This window comes from Oncorhynchus tshawytscha, linkage group LG21 (assembly GCF_018296145.1).
Source record: "Oncorhynchus tshawytscha isolate Ot180627B linkage group LG21, Otsh_v2.0, whole genome shotgun sequence".
In the NCBI taxonomy this organism is placed as follows: domain Eukaryota; kingdom Metazoa; phylum Chordata; class Actinopteri; order Salmoniformes; family Salmonidae; genus Oncorhynchus; species Oncorhynchus tshawytscha.
Genome location: NC_056449.1, coordinates 33,605,412 through 33,625,646, shown reverse-complemented (window position 1 = coordinate 33,625,646; position 20,235 = coordinate 33,605,412). Strand labels below are relative to the sequence as shown.

The following is a 20,235-nucleotide window of genomic DNA, read 5'->3' as shown; positions in this document are numbered from 1 at the left end:
GAATATACACGTGTGTTAGTTAATGTGTTTGATTATCGGGCAGGGTTCAACATTGGAGGACAGTTGTGCATTGAAGTTACTATTAATCATGTGCATACACTCATTCATGTTCCCTAATAAAGTTGTCCCTACTATGACAGCTACACATGTTGGAATAGACACATTGCCTTGTTCAATAGGATATAACAGTTGGATTATTCATAGGTTCTGAGTTTTAATCACAATATATATATTTTTTTATAGCAGCATGTGTTCCAGCCTACGGCACATCGACCTGTGGTCCATGCATGCTGAACAGAGGAAGAGCATCTGCACGAGAAACAAAGTAAACGTTCAAGTTCTGGGTAGGTTTTATTGTTCGTTTTCATTACAGTTCCTGGTTTCAGAGGCACTCCACATGAGGGTGCATAGCTGGTTGTCTAAGAAAAGGCATAAGGCCTTTGCTTCGTGCATAAAACAGTTCATTTTATTAGTACAGTGGTATTCAAAAACCAAAACAGATTAACCTACCGATATGCAGTAAAAACAACTGTGGTAAATCAACGGATACAGTATCTCAACTACAAGTAGTACTTTATTGGATTTTAGAAACAGTGCTGCAGCATCAGAAATGCACCTTGGCACAAAGAATTTAACCCAACAATAACATGTTTTATTTTCTTAAGGGGGTCTTGATGGAAGGGCAGTGTGGTCCAGAGATGTTGTGTTGTGTCAGACTTGGCAAAACACAAATAGACAACACTTATAGGAGGAATCACAACCAATCAATCACTCACAAACATTCAAAAAAACCTTCCCACACGCATCAACATGGGGTTTGTTCCTTGGAAGAACAGACTTACTATTGATAAGGCTATTATGCAACAAACAAATTTCTTTGTCCTCAGAGGAAAGAAAACTAAACAGAAACATCATGCAACACCCAAGAGGAGATCACCTTCATATCAGTTAGGAGTTCAACTTCACATACAATAGAACAGTCCACCCAAAGTATTCAATAACAACCATTCTGTACATCTACAGAACATCAAAAACAACCCGTAGTCTTCTCTCAACAACTATCATAAAATATAGACTGGAATTGACTAGTTAAAAACAACATATTTTGTGGAAGCTTTGTCTAGATCCCTAGAGCGAAAGAACGGTGTGTTTGTGCGCTCAGTCACTTTCTATCCGGTCTCTCTCCAGTATATCCGTGGTGTGAGAGGGTTCTTCATGCCAAGGAAGGTCTGTTCATCTACAGTGGTCCAGCCTACAGAGGTATGTTCAGAGGCAAGTAAGCTCGTGTTGCCCACAGGGGTATGTTCAGAGTCAGTACGCAATGTTGATGTTTTTTATACTAAAATGTGAGGTACAGGAGAGGTGGAGGAAGTTTCCTTGTTGCCTCAGTAACAGCCGTCTCTCCACGACTCATTTGAGATTGGGCCATTTGTTCTAGTCATCCCCATAGACCTAACAAACAAAGACAACAATGACATGAGTCTTGATAGCTGTAAGAGTGTCATTCTAACGGTTTGTGGCCGCCACTGATAAGGAGTAATAACGTTTAACCAACGGAGTGACTGTACTGAAAAATCACACTCCTATCAACTCACTTTATGAAAAGTAATCATCGCAAGTCATAATGCTGAATGTGTATTTCTAAATAGTCAATCACCTTCTAGGTGTCTGGGCCAGTCTTCCCCTGGAGGATGGGGCTGCTGCTTGCCTCCCACCCCCAGTAGAGGCTCTCCCAGCTGGGTAGGCTCCCCCATTGGCAGGCCCTGGGGACTGGACCCTCCGTACCCCTCCATTGGGTCCACTCTGGACTACAGGCAGGACCCTGGAGGGCTGGCGGGCCCCTGGCATGGAGCCCATGGCTTTGACAGGGACCCGCATGGACAGAGGGGACTGGCCACTGCCTCGCATCCGACTAGATGACATACCTGGGGAGGGGGTGATGGGCATGATGAGATAGGTTTAGTAGAGTGCCAGCCACACTGCAAAGTAGTACACATGTGGTCTTCTCACTTATTTCATGTTCATATGCCAATGCTCTGATGACAGTACAATTCAGGTAATGAGAGAGAAGAGCACATTCTCTGTATACATGACATCAGGATTTGTGGCAGAAAAGAGTTGTAGACTAGATGCCTGTACCCAGAGGAATATTAGTGGAACTGAGGTGTATAACCAGGGAGGGAGGGACAGTAATGAGGGAGGAGTTGTAGACTAGTTGCCTGTACCCAGAGGAATATTAGTGATTTTAGGGTGGGGGGGGGAGACAGGCGAGGTACCAGTAAGGGTTACCTGAGGGGAGTAGGGGACATGTGAGAGGCTCCCTCTGAGCCTCTCAGGATAGGGTACGCAGTATCAAGTTCTACTTGAGAGAGTGGGGCAGGTTTACAGGCCAGATGAGGGTTACCTGAGGAAGGGGCAGGTGTACAGGCCAGGTGAGGGTAACCTGAGGAAGGGGCAGGTGTACAGGCCAGGTGAGGGTAACCTGAGGAAGGGGCAGGTGTACAGGCCAGGTGAGGGTAACCTGAGGAAGGGGCAGGTGTACAGGCCAGGTGAGGGTTACCTGAGGAAGGGGAGTGGGGCAGGTGAGATATGCGGTTGCCAGAGCTCTGGAGGTTAGCCTCCATGCTGCGGCTGTTCCTGACCGCCTCCAGGGAACGCAGGCTGGTGCGGGGGGCCAGGTTAGGCATGCTGTGCCTCACCTCTTCTGGAACCACACACACGGTTTGAGTTGGAGAAAGACTGAACTGAAACGGTGTTCTATAGAACTAATCGATTTATAAGTCATGTCTTCAAACGATACAGAGTACATCTGACTGACAATTCCATGTAGTTCTGACTGTACTGATACTGCTTTGTTTTCGGGTTAGTGTGTGATGCATGAACACTTCTCTCCGGTCTCCACCTACCCTCGGTCTTGGCAAACTTTAGCAGCTCGGGCCCGGGTCCCTGTAGCGATCGACGTGGAGCGCGTTGCCGGGGGGCCCCCAGCCTGCTGTACTCTGCCTGGCCCTGGGAGCCTGGTGAGGGGGAGAGGCAGCGGGGCGAGCCCAGGGGAGAGGGGGAGTAGCGGAGGCGTCGCTGGGGCAGAGAGCAACACTCATCCTCCTCATCCTCCAAGCTGTAGGTATCAAACTCCTGGTCGCTGTAGGTTCCACCCCGACGTAGAGACTGGAGGGAGGCAGAGGAACTACGACGAGACACTGAGGCAGAGCTGGAGGCATAGTCCTGTCTCAGACCTGAGAGGGGAGAGAGTTACAGAGCCTGGACGCTGCCACAGACATACACATGAAAGAACAAGCGTCTACGGGCTTGTGTAGTTAGTATCTACATGGACAATAACTTTGAAAGACATGCACACCCACACATTACAAACACAGTCCTGCCCTAAGCACACACTACCACAGAGTGAGCATATTCACAGTCTTCTTCTTTATCAGTTATCTGTGGCATATTGACAAGCACAATGTAACCCTTTAGAGACTTAAGAGTATTCTACACACCATTCACCCTCTTCCTGAAATACATTATCACCAGTCCTTATTCTACACAACACCACTCACTCTCTTCCTGTAGGCGGGCCATGATCTGGACATCAGTGAGGTCCTGTAGCTTGTAACCCATGGTGATGGAGTCGTCTGAGGTACTCAGCTCACTGTCTACAGACGACTGGGAACTCAGAGCAGAGTACATACTCATGTAGCCTGGAAAAACAGTAACACCATGATTTAGATATAATCCACAACAGCCCCTTGAGGGATAAAAATAAGGACTATAATACAACCTGAAAACCAAGGACAACTATGCAACTATACATTATCCATACAGTAGTCAATTCTCTTTATTAGTCTAATCAGAGACTGGTCCAGTAATAATCTCCGTGTATGTAGACCTGAGAACACTATAGAGCTAGGAAATTGTTTCTGGACCAGGCCTGCATTATGGGAAGAGATATTTAGAAATCCTGACTTCCCTGTCTGTCCTACTGTATTAGTATAGACAGCGCTGAGGACAGCTAGAAGCATGATGTTTCTACTAGGCATCAGCAAGGCCATCGTCTGACACACACAACCACCCACCCTTCATTCAAACTGAAACACACACTTCATTCAAACTGAAAAAGAGGCAACATAATCCAGGGTGTTTGGTTATATAACAGATGGGATTAGGAGGAGTCACCAGCAAGCAAAGCATTTACATACTTCATGCAAAGAGTGTTATTTACAGTCTGTGTTCATCATAACATAAGCATTGTGTTGGTTTACATAGCGCCACCCACACCTTGAGAAGATCAAACGTTTGTTTTCCCAGTATCGCTAAGGGCCAAAGTATTTGATATCCACACCACTCTGCAAAACATGCCTGTAAATGCCATTAGTTGTGAAATGATCATCAATGCATAACATAAGATACCATTCAGCATCGTTGCTGTAGAAGGCCAATATACACAATAGATCCAACCTTTGACCCTTTACGTGGAGTTGAGGAGAATAACCCTTTGAAAACTTTCCAGAAAAAACAGCAAACATTATAAACAAACATTTAAAACAAAACACTTGTTACAAACCTGTTACTTTAAAGTCCTACTCCAGTCTCCCTTTCAGCTCATTCATCACCTGATTTACTTAACAAAAGGAACATCTCAAAAGCTGGTCCAGGTGTCCAGATGACTCGATTTATACATGGAATATTGTGTTTCAACATGAAAAGTTCCAAAATCGCTTGGGTGTGTCTTAAACATATCAAAATATATATTTTAGATTCTTTAAAGTAGCCACCCTTTACCTTGAAGACAGCTTTGCACACTTGGCATTCTCTCAACCAGCTTCACCTGGAATGCTTTTCCAACAGCCTTGAAGGAGTTCCCACATATGCTGAGCACTTGTTGGCTGCTTTCCCTTCACTCTGCGGTCCAACTCATCCCAGACCATCTCAACTGGGTTGAGGTCGGGTGATTGTGGAGGCCAGGTCATCTGATGCAGCACTTCATCACTCTCCTTCTTGGTCAAATAGCTCTTACACAGCCTGGAGGTGTGTTTTGAATCATTGTCCTGTGGAAAAACAAATGATAGTCCCACTAAGCGCAAACCAGATGGGATGGTATATCGCTGCAGAATTCTGTGGTAGCCATGCTGGTTAAGTGTTCTAAATAAGTCACAGACAGTGTTCCCAGCAAAGCACCCCCACACCTCTTCCATCCTTCACAGTGGGAACCACACATGCAGAGATCATCCATTCACCTACTCTGCGTCTCACAAAGACTTGCGTGGGCCAAGAAACACACACAATCTGTCCTATGTTCTGATGAGTCCAAATTTGAGATTTTTGGTTCCAACCGCCGTGTCTTTCTGAGACGCAGAGTAGGTGAATGGATGATCTCCGCATGTGTGGTTCCCACTGTGAAGCATGGAGGTGGTGTGATGGTGCTTTGCTGGTGACACTGTCAGTGATTTATTTAGAATTCAAGGTACACTTAACTAGCATGGCTACCACAGCATTCTGCAGCGATACACCATCGCATCTGGTTTACACTTAGTGGGACTATCATTTGTTTGACAATGATTCAAAACACACCTACAGGCTGTGTAAGGGTTATTTTGCCAAGAAGGAGAATGATGGAGTGCTGCATCAAATGACCTGGCCTCCACAATCACCGCAGAGTGAAGGAAAAGCAGCCGACAAGTGCTGAGCATGTGGGAACTCCTTCAAGACTGCTAGAAAAGCCTTCCACATGAAGCTGGTTGAGAGAATGCAAAGAGTGTTGCAAAGCTGTCATCAATGCAAAAGGTGGCTACTTTGAAGAATCTAAAATACATTTTGATTTGTTTAACACTTTTTTGGTTACTACATGATTCCATGTGATTTCATAGTTTTAATGTCTTCACTATTATTCTACAATGTAGAAAATAGTAAAAATAAAGAAAAACCCTTGAATGACTGTGTCCAAACTTTTGACGGGTACTAATATTATTATTTTTTACCCCCTTTTCTCCCCAATTTAGTGGTATCCAAGTGGTAGTTACAGTCTTGTCCCGTCGCTGCAACTCCCGTACGGACTCGGGAGAGATGAAGGTCGAGAGCCGTGCATCCTCTGCAACACGACCTCGCCAAGCCGCACTGCTTCTTTACACACTGCTCACTTAACCCGGAAGCCAGCCACACCAATGTGTCGGAGGAAACACAGTACAACTGGCGACCGTGTCAGCGTTCATGCACCCGTCCCGCCACAGGAGTCGCTAGAGCGCATTGGGACAAGGACAACCCTGGCCGGCCAAACCCTCCCCTACCTGGAGGTAGGTCCCAGTTGAGGTCGGCTGCTATTGAACCAGGATCTGTAGTGACGCCTTAAGTGCTGCAGTGCCTTAGACCGCTGTGCCACTCGGGAGGGTAGTCTTAAGAACTTAAGTTATTTTTAATCTGATACTACTTTAATGTTTAGTTCCACCAACACTGTTAAACACACTAGAGAGAGAGAGAGAGAGCAGCTGAAGGTAAAGCAGCACGTGGTGTATTAATATCATGCGTACCTGAGCCACCACTGGTTAGTAGGATTTTGTTAGTGGATTTGTTGTGGTACCCAGGAGAGAGGAGCCCAGAGCCAGAGGAGCCAGCCTCCCCCATCTGACCAGAGCTGCTGTAGATGTTCCTCCAACGAGATGCTAAAGGCACACAGGAGGAGACAGGAAAGGACACACACAGTTACATAAACAGGAGTCAGGGCACCGTTTAAAAGGCAACCTGTATCGTGACCTTGTAGACAAATAAAACACAGTCGGGTGGAAGTGTGCGCTCAGGATTTCTTTACCAGTTCTTTAGGTACTGATTCTGAAGTGTACAAAAACTTTACAAATAATTCCTGATCAAAAGAGCAACTTTCATCGTCGTTTCAAAATGGTCGGCCGTGGCTGGTTCATTTTAAAAACTGTTGCAAAAGAGCGAGTCGAAACTAAAGGCATTGATTTTGTATTTAGTAGGACAGATGATGTTTCCAAGACCTTAAGGTGGGACCATGTCTGTACCTGCACAAAAAGACTTTTAGAACTTACTGTCCTATACTTATGAAGAGCTAACAATGGTGTCTATATTATTTACCAACTTCACACAGCGTCATTGTTGGCCACTACCTTCATTCCGACTCATTGCTGGAGCCAATGGGCCAAAACACAAGTTTGGGAGGGTGAAACTGTTCTCGTAGCCTATAAGGGTGATCTAGAGGTAGCAATGAGGCTATGGTAGGTCATTATTCCTAAGGTACTGGTTCCTATATTTTTTATTTACTTCCTCCAGGAAGCAGTATTGTTTGCCATTGGCTACATCAAGTGTGGCAGGGTGAAACTCTCCAATATCACACTTATATAACATAACTCATATCTATGGGGTAGGTTATAGCCTAGTGAATGATTTCCTATATTTGCCGGCTGCCTGTGCCAGTGGGTAGCTGATGTAATACATTGAGCGCAGGAGTTCTCTTTGATCTTTTCTACAATGAAGTCAACTCTGGGGCTGTATTCTCCTGTACCACCCAATGAGCAGCACGGTGGTGTGCATGTCAACGTTTCACTTCTAAAGTGGGTAGTTTCATGGCCTGACAGAGGTATTTGCACCAGAACACAGCGATCCGTCACAGGGCAAGGTAATCCAACCCAACAGCCAGCCTCTACACCAGGACATCTCGTGGTCATTGAGCCAGGCCCTGGTCAGGTGTGAATGGCTTGGTTGTTCAGTAGCTGCAAGAAGGACCAGACGCACACCGGATAAATAATGAATGAATGGGGGTGTGCTGCTGGATCTAACACTGGTAAACTACTGGTGGTGGCGGAGTTGCCGGGATTCTCTAGGTTAGGAGCACAAGATAAAAAAATAGGGATTGAGAAGCAGCATATAAATGGGGCCTGTATAGAATCTAGCTACTTTTGAAGCACACCTGCATTAGAAAACATGTAACACTTAAGACAGTTTATTATAAAAGCAAAACATGTCCATAGGAATACATGTCATTGAAATTACAAAGTCATTTTGTAGATTATTAGGTTTCTACATTGTGCAAAATCACAATTTCCCTATTGAGATGCATCACATTGACAAATGTACACTGTCTCGAAAAACGTCAGGTTTGTTCATTGCTATGATCATTGATCCCCTTTCTCCCAGATGTTTGCGTATACTAGCAAAGTAACCAGGTTGTTGGCTAGCTAATGAGGTAACATGTACTAGCAAAGTAACCAGGTTGTTAGCTAGCTAACGAGGTAACATGACTGAACGAAGTGTAAACAAATAGTTAACTGCACGCAAGTACCTTTAGAATGGCCCAGGACATGGTTTATGAACGTCAAACGCGGTACCGGCGATCCGCTATAGGAAGATTAAAACGTTGCGGCGGTAATATGGGGTCAGACCTTTTGACCTGGTTGGGCTAGAAGCCATTTTCACTGTAGTAACGGCGCAACCATGACCCAAATAAATCTGCACTCACAAAAATGAGGTCCAGAGAAGACGCGTGAATCAAAACATTCCCTCGTTATGCCAAGATCATACATTTTCTCATAATCACGACAAGTTGTTTTGTGGAGATTGAGAGAAACTCTATACATACAGTAGGTGTGGACATATTGATGATCGGTTGACAGTAGTGTCATAGTGCCTCGGAGGCAGGAAGACTCTACAATTACCTTTAATAAGAGCACATCTGCTGTAAGTATCCGTGTGCTAGTGTATAGGCCTGGGCCATATCAAACCCCCAGCAATAAAAGCTGATTTCAATCAATCAATATGTCCACTCCTATTTATAGAATTTCTCATGATTGACAAAACTTTTGTTAAGTCATTATCAGCAGAAAATGTTCTTGTGATCTCACCATAACGTTGGGGTGTGATTATATTTTCCCCATAGTATGTTGTACCAAAGATGCCTGACAAAGGGAACATAACGTTATGACTATAACTCCTGTTCCCTGAAGGACGGGAAATGAGGTACAACCGTTTGGCCCCACACCGCCTGTTCCTGGGCTCGGTGAACAGTGGTATAGAAATCAAGGACCGAATCCAAGCCTCACACTTATAACCTGTGGAACAGGGGGCTTCCAGAGAGGCGCAGATTTCATTGGCCATGTCAGGCATGTTTGTAGATCCTTCAACTGAAGTTGCTGGAGTGAGACTCCCAATAGTATGTTGCACCTTGTTTCCCTCCTTCAGGGAACAATAGTTATAGTCATAACATTATGTTATTGGATAGGAGGCTGTACTGGTTATTGCCTCAGGTAATGTGATATGACTGCATTCACTGTTAGTCAGTGGCAAGCTCATCTTGTTTTATTTGTTTATTGCTTGTTATGAGGTTATTGGGTGTTGGACAGGAGCATTACTTTGCACCGGTACTGTTGGTATAGGGTTACTGGGCACAAGGAGGAAGCAATGTTATTGTAGAAGGGTTCCTACAGGGTTGTTATAATGTTAATGTAAGGTTATCAAAAGGTTGTATATGGTTATTATAGGATTACTATAAGGTTATTGTATATGGTTATTACATGGTTAGTATAAGGTGACTGTGGTTACTATAGTATAGTTACTTTAGAGTTGGTATATGATCATTATAAGGTTATTATCAAGGTTACTAGGTAGGTGTGTACTCTGGTCGAGACGGTTGAGCAGGGTGCGACAGGCCACCTCCGTCTCTGGGCTGGGGTGGTCCAGAACCTTCCGACACCACTTCAGAGGAGACTCAGGCCTGGGCTCAGCAACTACCTGCTTCTTAGGGGAGACATACAACCTGCAGAGAGACGAGGGAGAGAATAATTTGTTTATATATATTTAAAAGCGATAGAGAGAGGGTGGGGAGGAGAAAGGAGATAAAGCCGAGAGAAAGGAGAGATGTGGTGGATAATGAGGCAGGCAGCAATGAAAGGAAGAGGATGAGAAAGGAGGTGGTGGATGGAGAGAGCGAGAGAGCAAGAGGGAGGGACAGAAAGAGAAAAAGAGGCAATTTACATTTTGCAAAGCCTCAAAGCCTGTTCATCCAGACTGCAGTCAAGCGAACAGCAGAACAGTGGGATAAGAAAACAGCATTAATGGTTCTCTGGCTTGCGAGTTACACATTTAATAACTTGTACTATGTGGGAATGTTTGCAGGAGGCCTGTCTTCTAGTCTTGCGCATTGGTGGAACAACCACACACAAACTCGTTATCCTTCATACCACTAATCACCTAATACTAGAAATAGACTCCACTTGTTTCAACATACAGCATGTCTTTGTTACATACATAAGGCATTGCCATAAGGCTAAACCATGCTTTTATCCAATCCTAGACGGTCACCACTCCATCTCAACCCATTTAGTTCTGCCCATTCTAGCCTATCCCGGATTCCCGGGCAATAACCACAGTCCACAGCCGTGCGGTTTGTGCTCAGCCCACACCTGGCAGTATTACCTCTTCCTTCCACAGTAGCAATATCAGCAGCACTGTGGCCTGTGTATGACCCCATCTCCTAATGAGGGCTCTGCTGTACTGTCCTCTCCCAGCAATCACTATGCATTACCTTCTACTGCATGAGTTGTCTGAAATAGGCACATCTACAGCACGTCTAGCCTACTGTAGACAATGTGCCTAGTTTACTACACAATAAAGGTGATGATCTCAACTGACACCAGCGCTGGGCCTGATCGTCTTGAACACCAGCGCTGGGCCTGATCGTCTTGAACATCAGCGCTGGGCCTGATCGTCTTGCATTGCTTTAACTGTTTGAGTACATGTGAAGTAAAGCAGCCAAGTAGAAGTGATTGTTTAAGTCCCTCTCCTTGAAAAAAGTGCTGCGCAAACTGCCAAGTTCGTTAGGACGTTTGATCCGGGTCACATGGGAGAATGCTTTGAGCCGCCAAAACACACACACAAAAGAGGCCTGGCTGTGCTAACTGGTTTTTGAGTAATCAACTTGGGCTAATCTTCCCATTGGACAAACACAAAAGACAAGCCCTCTATCCCACTGGGACCAGCAACAATGAAGACAGTAGTCAGTCAGGTCCCTCACTACAGATGTTTCACTAGTCAGTCAGGTCCCTCACTACAGATGTTTCAGCAGTCAGTCAGGTCCCTCACTACAGATGTTTCAGCAGTCAGTCTGGTCTCTCACTACAGATGTTTCAGCAGTCAGTCTGGTCTCTCACTACAGATGTTTCACTAGTCAGGTCCCTCACTACAGATGTTTCACTAGTCAGTCAGGTCCCTCACTACAGATGTTTCAGCAGTCAGTCAGGTCCCTCACTACAGATGTTTCAGCAGTCAGTCTGGTCTCTCACTACAGATGTTTCAGCAGTCAGTCAGGTCCCTCACTACAGATGTTTCACTAGTCAGGTACCTCACTACAGATGTTTCACTAGTCAGTCAGGTCCCTCACTACAGATGTTTCACTAGTCAGGTCTCTCACTAGATGTTTCAGCAGCCAGTCAGGTCTCTCACTAGATGTTTCAGCAGCCAGTCAGGTCCCTCACTCCAGATGTTTCAGCAGTCAGTCAGGTCTCTAAAGTCAGAACTTGATCCTGGAACAGTTTCGTTCTAGTAATTGGAGAGCTGACCAGCGGTGGCCGATGCTAAGTAGTAGGCCTAGTTACCTAGGCCAGTTGTTTAACAGTCAGATCATTTGATACACAGAGCTACAGTTGAAGTGCTGAGTGACTAAGGGCAGATCTTTTGGTAAATGGACCATTTGTTGTTGTTTTTATACATAGAGCTAAATATAAATACTGGTAGGCACGCCATCATCTGCACACAAAACAAAGCGCTCATGCATGGACATTGGACACTTTTGTTCACCGTAGCTAGTGTCCCATTTCTTGGCTTGTTCCTTGGACATCCGGGTTACTTCTAGACTCAACCCCCACAGATTCCCAGAATTCTCCATACCTCTCAGTAAATGTTTTTAGAAGCAGAAGGTCCATGATGGATCACATGCACCCTAAGCCCCCCCAAAGAAGTTTAGGCCCCAGCAGCAGCCATCCAGCCTCTAGCCCAAATGGCACCCTATTCACTATGTAATCCACTACAACCATAGGGTTCTGGTTGAAAGTAGTGCATCATAAAGGGAACAGGGTGCCACTTACGACTCAGTCCTGAGCCCTAGCCACCGGCCCAAAGCAGCTTAGGGGTCCATGCCTGGGCAGATTATTTATTTAATGTTGTAGTAGTGATAACCACCTGGGGCTCATACAGACTGGTTAATAATGTGGTAGAGAGAACAAGGCCTTGCTGCTTTGGGTTGTTAATCCACAGATCAGCTGCTAAAGTAGCTACCAGGAATACAATATGGTACCCGTTTGTGTCGGACAATACTGTACAAAATGGTACAGCTAAAACAAACGCATAATAGTTCAAACTTTAAAAAAAAAAATTAAACACCCTGAACTTGGCAAACACACACAAGCCTCATGTCCAGATGAACATGGTGGTGTACAGAGGGGAAATTAAATGAAGATGGACTCACTTGGAATTAGCAGTCTGCCATTAAACATTTTGAGGTAATCCAATCCTGTTCATTTAATTCTGGTAAACAAGCCAAGCTCCTCCTTCACCACAGAAGAACCCAGACTAGACAGCAACAGCAGTACAGGGTTGACATTCATTTGAAGAGAGTGAGATGATCATTTGAATGATGCAAATCCTGACTGAGCCAGCAGTAGTAGAAGCCCTGAGCAGCGACTGAGCCAGCGGTAGTAGAAGCCCTGAGCAGCGACTGAGCCAGCGGTAGAGAAGCCCTGAGCAGCGACTGAGCCAGCGGTAGTAGAAGCCCTGAGCAGCGACTGAGCCAGCAGTAGTAGAAGCCCTGAGCAGCGACTGAGCCAGCGGTAGTAGAAGCCCTGAGCAGCGACTGAGCCAGCGGTAGTAGAAGCCCTGAGCAGCGACTGAGCCAGCGGTAGTAGAAGCCCTGAGCAGCGACAGAGACAGCAGTAGTAGCCCTGAGCAGGTAGTAGAAGCCCTGAGCAGCGACTGAGCCAGCAGTAGTAGAAGCCCTGAGCAGCGACTGAGCCAGCAGTAGTAGAAGCCCTGAGCAGCGACAGAGACAGCAGTGAGCCAGCAGCGTAGTAGAAGCCCTGAGCAGCGACTGAGCCAGCAGTAGGTAGTAGCCAGCCCTGAGCAGCGACTGAGCCCTGAGCAGCGACCGTAGTAGCGGTAGTAGAAGCCCTGAGCAGCGACTGAGCCAGCGGTAGTAGAAGCCCTGAGCAGCGACTGAGCCAGCAGTAGTAGAAGCCCTGAGCAGCGACAGAGACAGCAGTAGTAGAAGCCCTGAGCAGCGATTTGTTCTTAATTGATTTGCATAGTTAAATAAAAGTAAAAAAATAAAATAATAATAATAATGTGGGATAAACAAAGGAACACTAATGCCTTGTTTCCACTTCTCTGGTTGTGGAAAATGCTGCAGCCTTGGCTCATCTCACACACACTCTTTTGAACTTCGCCAAGTATGAAGCAATAAGTCAAGTCATGCTATTGGACTACCTATGGCTGTATGTATTAGGGCTAGAGGTCGACCGATTAAATAGGGCCCATTTCAAGTTTTCATAACAATCGGTAATCGTCATTTTTGGATGCCGATTATGGCCAATTATATTGCACTCCACGAGGAAACTGCATGGCAGGCTGACCACCTGTTACGCGAGTGCAGCAAGGAGCCATAAGTTGCTAACTAACATTAAACTTATCATAACCTAATCACTAGTTAACTACACATGGTTGATGATATTACTAGTTTAACTAGCTTGTCCTGCAGTGCACATAATCAATGAGGTGCCTGAAATTGTGTCACTTCTCTTGCGTTCAGTGTAAGCAGAGTCAGGGTATATGCAGCAGTTTGGGCCGCCTGGCTCGTTGTGAACTGCGTGAAGACCATTTCTTCCTAACAAAGACCATAATTAATTTGCCAGAATTTTACTTATGACATAACATTGAAGGTTGTGCAATGTAACATCAATATTTAAACTTAGGGATGCCACCCGTTCGATAAAATACAGAACGGTTCCGTATTTCACTGAAAGAATAAACGTTTTGTTTTCTAAACGATATCTTCCGGATTTGACCATATTAAAGACCTACGGCTCGTATTTCTGTGTGTTATTATATTATAATTAAGACTATGATTTGATAGAGCAATCTGACTGAGTGGTGGTAGGCAGCAGACTCGTAAGCATTCATTCAAACAGCACTTTCCTGCATTTGCCAGCAGCTTTTCGCAATGCTTGAAGCACAGCGCTGTTTATGACTAAGCATATCAACTTCCGAGATTAGGCTGGCAATATAATAGTGCCTATAAGAACACACAATAGTCAAAGGTATATGAAATACAAATGGTATAGAGAGAAATAGTCCTATAATAATTACAACCTAAAACTTCTTAACTGGGAATATTGAAGACTCATGTTAAAAGGAACCACCAGCTTTCATATGTTCTCATGTTCAGAGCAAGGAACAAACGTTAGCTTTCTTACATGGCACATGTTGCACTTTTACTTTCTTCTCCAACACTTTGTTTTTGCATTATTTAAACCAAATTGAACATATTTCATTATTTATTAGAGACTAAATGTGTGTATTATATTAAGGCCGTGTGTATTAGGGCCCAAAGGCCGTGTGTATTAGGGCCCAAAGGCCGTGTGTATTAGGGCCCAAAGGCCGTGTGTATTAGGGCCCAAAGGCCGTGTGTATTAGGGCCCAAAGGCCGTGTGTATTAGGGCCCACCATAGCAAAATGCTTTAAAAATGGAAAACAAGCACCTTTCTTATTGGACAAGTTTCAGTCCATTTTATTCAGTTGGGTGCCTAGTGAATAGGACCCATGTCTCCTCGGCCGTTGAGAGGCCCAGCTGTGCTGCAATAGTTCTTGCTCTGCGCTCAAGCCTCCTCCTCCCTCTCTGGGTATTCATGTCAGAGGAGAAAATCACTACTGCTGCTGAGCGCACACAGTGCCCAGAGTAAATCACGTTGGCTGGCTGGCTGCCCCTCGCCCAGCGACAACAGTGGCCCCTCTCCCTCTCTGTCCATTTCAGTCTCCCTCCCAGTCACTACCCATCCTCTCTCTCCACACTAACCCCTCTTTTCTCTCTCCCAGTCACATAGATTCCGTGATCAGAGGCACTGCCTGTCAGTGCCCATTTTATACAGCCCACAAAGCAGAGCATTTCCAAGACAGAAGCAGCGCACAGATATTTCCATCTAAAGGCCTGCTAGCTCAGCTGCATCAAATCTGCATGTTTTCCTCTGGTTGTTGCGTATCACGGAAACCAGGCCAACTGCCACAGCAGAGACCCACCTCCAACCTAGGGCCACGTCCCAAACAGTACATTTTTCCCTACATAGTGCACTAGGGCCCTGGTCAAAAGTAGTGCACTGTAACGGGAATAGGGTGCCATTTGGGATGTTGGTATGACTAAAGGTGGCAGTCATAGTGCCTATACTTATGAGAGTGAAAGGTTCAACAGAACAGTAACATAATGACTCATCTGGCTATAGGGTCTTCCATCACCCTGAGTGTGAACACAAACTCATCCCACACACACGACATCACGCTGACACCTGGAGACAGTGGTAAACAGATGTCTCCACAGCAACATGTGGGGGTGGAGACTAGTGAAGAGACGTCTCCATGTGTTCCTCTCCTCCATCTGCAGCGATCAGAATGTGTCCTAGTGTCTACTGGGAATAAGTTTCATCTGAACAGAGCAGAATCTGCAGATACACAGCAGATGAGGAAGGGACCGTAGACTAAGAAGCTGACCAAGACCCTTTATGATCGGAGCATAGAAAATAAAAAGGTAGGAGTCCTTACAAACAGTGTGCAGAGGATATTTGACTGAATCTGAAATGGCACTCTATTCCCTATATAGTGCACTCCTTTTGAGCAGAGCCTTATGCAGGCCCCAGTTTAAAGTACTGCATTAGCTTTATAGGAAATAGGTTGGAATTTCAGATGCTTCCTTTGTCTCGCTCCTATCCCCATGGTACCTACCAGCTGTCCTCGTCATCCACCTCTGCAAGGTCCTCCCATAGGTCCAGAACATCAACCTCATCCAGGGCCAACGGGTCCACCCCCGAGTCGCTCTCCGCCAGGGTCTCAGACTCATAACTGTCCAGAGAGGGACTCTCTGGGGTTGTGCTTAGCCCCTGGGTCGGTGCCGGTCCTGGTCCATTCCCGCACGGCAGGGTTAGAAAGCCTGCACACAATCCACCATCCGCATCCTCTATCCGGTTAGCTGCAGGGAGCGGGGAGATATCCTCACTGCTACTACTGTCCTGAGGAGGGGACAGCTCCAAGTCACTGCTGCTGCCTACTTCCGTTCCACAGCTTCCACTGCTCCCCAACCTGAGAGGGGAGTTGGTGTTGGTAACCTCTTCGCTGGAAGAGATTCTCTCATTGATGTTGGTACTGGTTGTGAGGTTACTGTTTGTGGTGGTCGCTCCTCTGAGATGTAGATTCTTACTGTCTCCCCTGTTGCGGAGTGTTTGATTCTGGACCTCGAGTCTTCGAATGAGCTCCTGGAGCTTACGTACCTCCTCCAACTCCACCCCTGCTAGCTCCTGCTCCTCCTCATAGCTTTGCTGGGACGTCTTCATGAGACCCCCGGTACAGTCATTGCCTGCCGGTTGGACCTCACCGGCGCTGTCCGGAACTACCATGTCGCCGCTGTTCTGCTAGGGGAAGATAAACGAATGTCTCGATCAGCAGCTCGCGTAAGAAACAAACAATTGAAATCACTGTTTTGAGATAAGCAATCATCCGAACAAACACCCAAACTGCAAGCTCATCGTGGTGCGATAACTAATCCATTTGATCAGAGCTAGTTACTTCTTTACGTTTACATGCCAATAAAAGCCAATAGACGGCAGTTGAATATATTTTCTGGCTACATCAACTAACAAACTCCCATGTTTATAATGAATAACGCTGCCATGATGAGTGAAGAAATAACGGCCGAAGCTACGAAGGCTGACAAATTGTAGGCTAACAGCGGGCACAAACCGCATCTCCCCCCACTCACATTCAGTTTCATTGAATGCCGCCAACATTTGCAGCTAAAGATAAGTGCAGCGTCTAGTTGCCAATTGTTGCTAGCTAATTAGATCAAACTGACATTAAAACACATGCTTTTATATAATTTATCATGCAAGCCAATAGATCATTGTCCTTACATCGATGCATTTCCAAGAGAACTGTTGATTAGCCAGCCACCAAGCTAAAGCGCTAGCTAAACATAACAAACCTACCTTGGCTTCACCGGTTGAGATGAGCCGTGTTGTCAAGAAATGCTCGAATTAGCCCGATAAATCCAATGCACGAGTTTGCATTAATCAAGTACGTTTACAAGGAATACATTTTTTTTTTAAGTAAATGAGATGTATGTAAGAAAAATATATGATTATCGATGTAATAGCTCGAAGCACGCTAAGCCATGTCCCTGTTAGCCTATAACTGGCTAGTTAGTAAAGATAGGTAACTAAGCAGCTATGTTTTGCCAGCTTTGAGGGACTCCAGTTGACCCAATCAGAGCATTGATCCCGCCCCCTAACTGACATTAACACGGTATTTGCTGCCACCTACAGGCTACTCCAGGTATTGCATGTCGTTTTCTTCTCGTGCGCTAGAGGTCGCCAAATAAACGGGGTAAGAAAAACTAACCCAATGTCACAGCTGAGGTGCATCTAGTTCGCTTCAACGTTTTCTACGTTGCGTGACGATTTGAAATGAAACGACACGTTTCCCCAAAACGATGAGAACCGTTCTTCAACAGTATTTGAGGTACGTTTGCTCCCGTTTGGTGGGTGTGGCGAGGTGTGGCCTGATCAATATGGGCATGACCAGAACCATGTATTTAGAATAAATAAGTAAAAACGTTGCTCTGGGTGTGAATATTTCAAATTGCAGAACACTTGCAGCACACTATAGAGTAATCGCCCTCTGAACCACCATAATTACAGCGTTTGTCAACTGGTCATTCAGTACAGTACAGTTTCCTTTCTGGCATACTTAACGCAGCCCTGTCATCAGTACTATACACTCTTTGGCCACAAAATTGTCAGTCAATTTGAGAGTAAATTACATACCTAGTACAACACCAAACATTCCAAGACATCTCATTTACTCTCATGGTAGATTACATACCTAGTACAACACCAAACATTCCAAGACATCTCATTTACTCTCATGGTAGATTACATACCTAGTACAACACCAAACATTCCAAGACATCTAATCTACCACAATACTTATAATTATCCAAATAACCTGTCTTCAACATAACAAACTACAGGAGCTGTGAATGGGGAACATAAACTAACTGAATGAAAAAACTCCTCTGTAGTATTGTGATGCAACACCTCTCTTTATCTGTGCCAATACACACACATACCATCATTGCTCAAGTTCTGCAGAACCCTTACTTCTGTTGCAACAGTGATTCTCATGGTAATAAACATGCTTCACTTATTGAATTGTACCTGTAGATAATAGAGCTATATGAGTTAGTAGCCTACGACCAGAAACAAGCCCTGGGCAGAGACCTGATGTTGATCTAGTGGAAGAATACTGGGTTGGGTTCCCAAAGTGAAGGCAGAGAGAGAGGGTGAAACCTGTGAGAACATGTACTAATAAGTAGGCTTCAGCACATGTTACTGTGTTTGTATCCCATCCTATTCTTCACTATATGAGCTGTTATGGTCTGGATTCAAAGTAAAGATGAGAGGGGGGACTTTTCTGTTCAAAAGTAAATAAAAAAGTCTTATTGTGGCTAGATAACCCCCATAAATATGGGATCATGAAATACAGAAATATCAAGTTTACATAAGTATTCACACCCCTGAGTAAATACATGTTAGAATCACCTTTGGCAGTGATTACAGCTGAGGGTGTCTCTGGGTAAGTCTCGAAGAGCTTTGCACACCTGGATTGTACAATATTTGCACATTATTCTTTTTAAAAATTCTTCAAGCTCTGTCAAGTTGGTTGTTGATCATTGCTAGACAGCCCTTTTCAAGTATTGCCATAGATTTTAAAGACAATTTAATTAAAAACTAAATAGGCCACTCGGGAACATCCAATGTCACCTTGGTAAGCAACTCCAGTGTATATTTGACCTTGTGTTTTAGGCTATGGTCCTGCTAAAAGGGGTTGTCTCCCAGTGTCTGTTGGAAAGCAGACTGAAACAGGTTTTGCTCTAGAATTTTGCCTGTGCTTAACTCTTTTCAGTTTCTTTTTATCCTAAACAACTCCTTTGTCCCCACCGATGATAAGCATACCCATAACATGATGCAGCCACCACCATGCTTGAAAATATGAAGAGTGGTACTCAGTGATGTGTTGTATTGGATTAGCTCCAAACATAACGCTTTGTATTCAGGACATAAAGTTAATTTCGTTGCCACATTTTTTGCAGTTTAACTTTAGTGCCTTATTGCATGTTTTTGATTATTTGTATTCTGTACAGGCTTCCTTCTTTTCACTCTTTCAATTAGGTTAGTATTGTGGAGTAACTACAACTTTCTAGTTACTCATAATTTTTCTCTTATCCCAGCCACTAAACTCTGTAACTGTTTTAAAGTCACCATTGGCCTCATGGTGAAATCCCTGAGCGGTTTCCTTCCTCTCCGGTAACTGAGTTAGGAAGGAAGCCTGAATCTTTGTAGTGACGGGGAGTATTGATACACCATCCAAAGTGTAATTAATAACTTCACCATCCTCAAAGGGATAGTCAATGTCTGAATTATTTTTGTTTTCCCATCTACCAATATGTGCCCTTCTTTATGAGGCATTGGAAAATCTCCCTTGTCTTTGTAGTTGAATTTGTGTTTGAAATTCACTGCTGGACTGAGGGGCCTTATAGATAATTGTATGTGTAGGGTACAGAGATTAAAAAGGTTAAAAAATCATGTTCAACACTAATATTGTACACAGAGTGAGTCCATGCAACTTATTATCTCCTGAATTTATTTAGGCTTGGCATAACAAAGGGGTTGGGTCCTTATTGACTCGACATTTCAGCTTTTCATTTTTAATTCATTTGTAAAAATGTAATTACACTTTGACATTATGGAGTATAGTGTGTAGGCCAGTGATACAACATCTCAATTTAATTTTAATTAAAATGTCATTTTAAATTCAGGCCGCAACACAACAACATTTGGATGAAGTCAAGGGGTGTGAATACCTTTTAAGGCACTTTCACAATAGGAGAGATTTGTAAGATCCGGCAAGTGGAGGCAGTAT

The 20,235-nt window shown here is 44.7% G+C and overlaps 1 protein-coding gene across 7 annotated transcripts; it reads right to left on the bottom strand.

Moving 5' to 3' along the window:
• Window positions 1-332: 332 nt before the first annotated feature.
• On the bottom strand, window positions 333-18,274 carry zgc:66447 (SLAIN motif-containing protein-like). 7 transcript variants are annotated; one of them, XM_024399081.2, is made up of 9 exons: window positions 18,194-18,274; window positions 15,985-16,667; window positions 9,609-9,763; window positions 6,525-6,656; window positions 3,561-3,701; window positions 2,907-3,236; window positions 2,561-2,704; window positions 1,658-1,925; window positions 333-1,452 (listed from the first exon to the last, which is right to left on the bottom strand). In XM_024399081.2, exons 2-9 carry the CDS (start codon window positions 16,650-16,652, stop codon window positions 1,386-1,388), a joined length of 1,905 nt encoding a protein of 634 aa, XP_024254849.1. In that variant the 5' UTR covers window positions 16,653-16,667; window positions 18,194-18,274; the 3' UTR covers window positions 333-1,385. The 7 variants fall into 7 exon arrangements, with proteins under 7 accessions (XP_024254849.1, XP_024255029.1, XP_024254710.1 ...); XM_024399261.2 differs by lacking the exon at window positions 18,194-18,274 and adding an exon at window positions 17,241-17,477 and having other exon boundaries at window positions 9,624-9,763; XM_024398942.2 differs by lacking the exon at window positions 18,194-18,274 and adding an exon at window positions 17,241-17,476.
• Window positions 18,275-20,235: the final 1,961 nt, after the last annotated feature.

Bases quoted from the DNA above. Each gene is read 5' to 3' on its own strand.
- zgc:66447 (XM_024399081.2), bottom strand. From the start codon at position 16,652: ATGGTAGTTCCGGACAGCGCCGGTGAGGTCCAACCGGCAGGCAATGAC. The intron at 9,764-15,984 runs GTAGGTACCATG...GTCTCTCTGCAG, and splicing joins GTGGATGACGAGGACAGCTG to GTTGTATGTCTCCCCTAAGA. The intron at 3,237-3,560 runs GTGAGTGGTGTT...CTCCCCTCTCAG, and splicing joins GGCCCGCCTACAGGAAGAGA to GTCTGAGACAGGACTATGCC.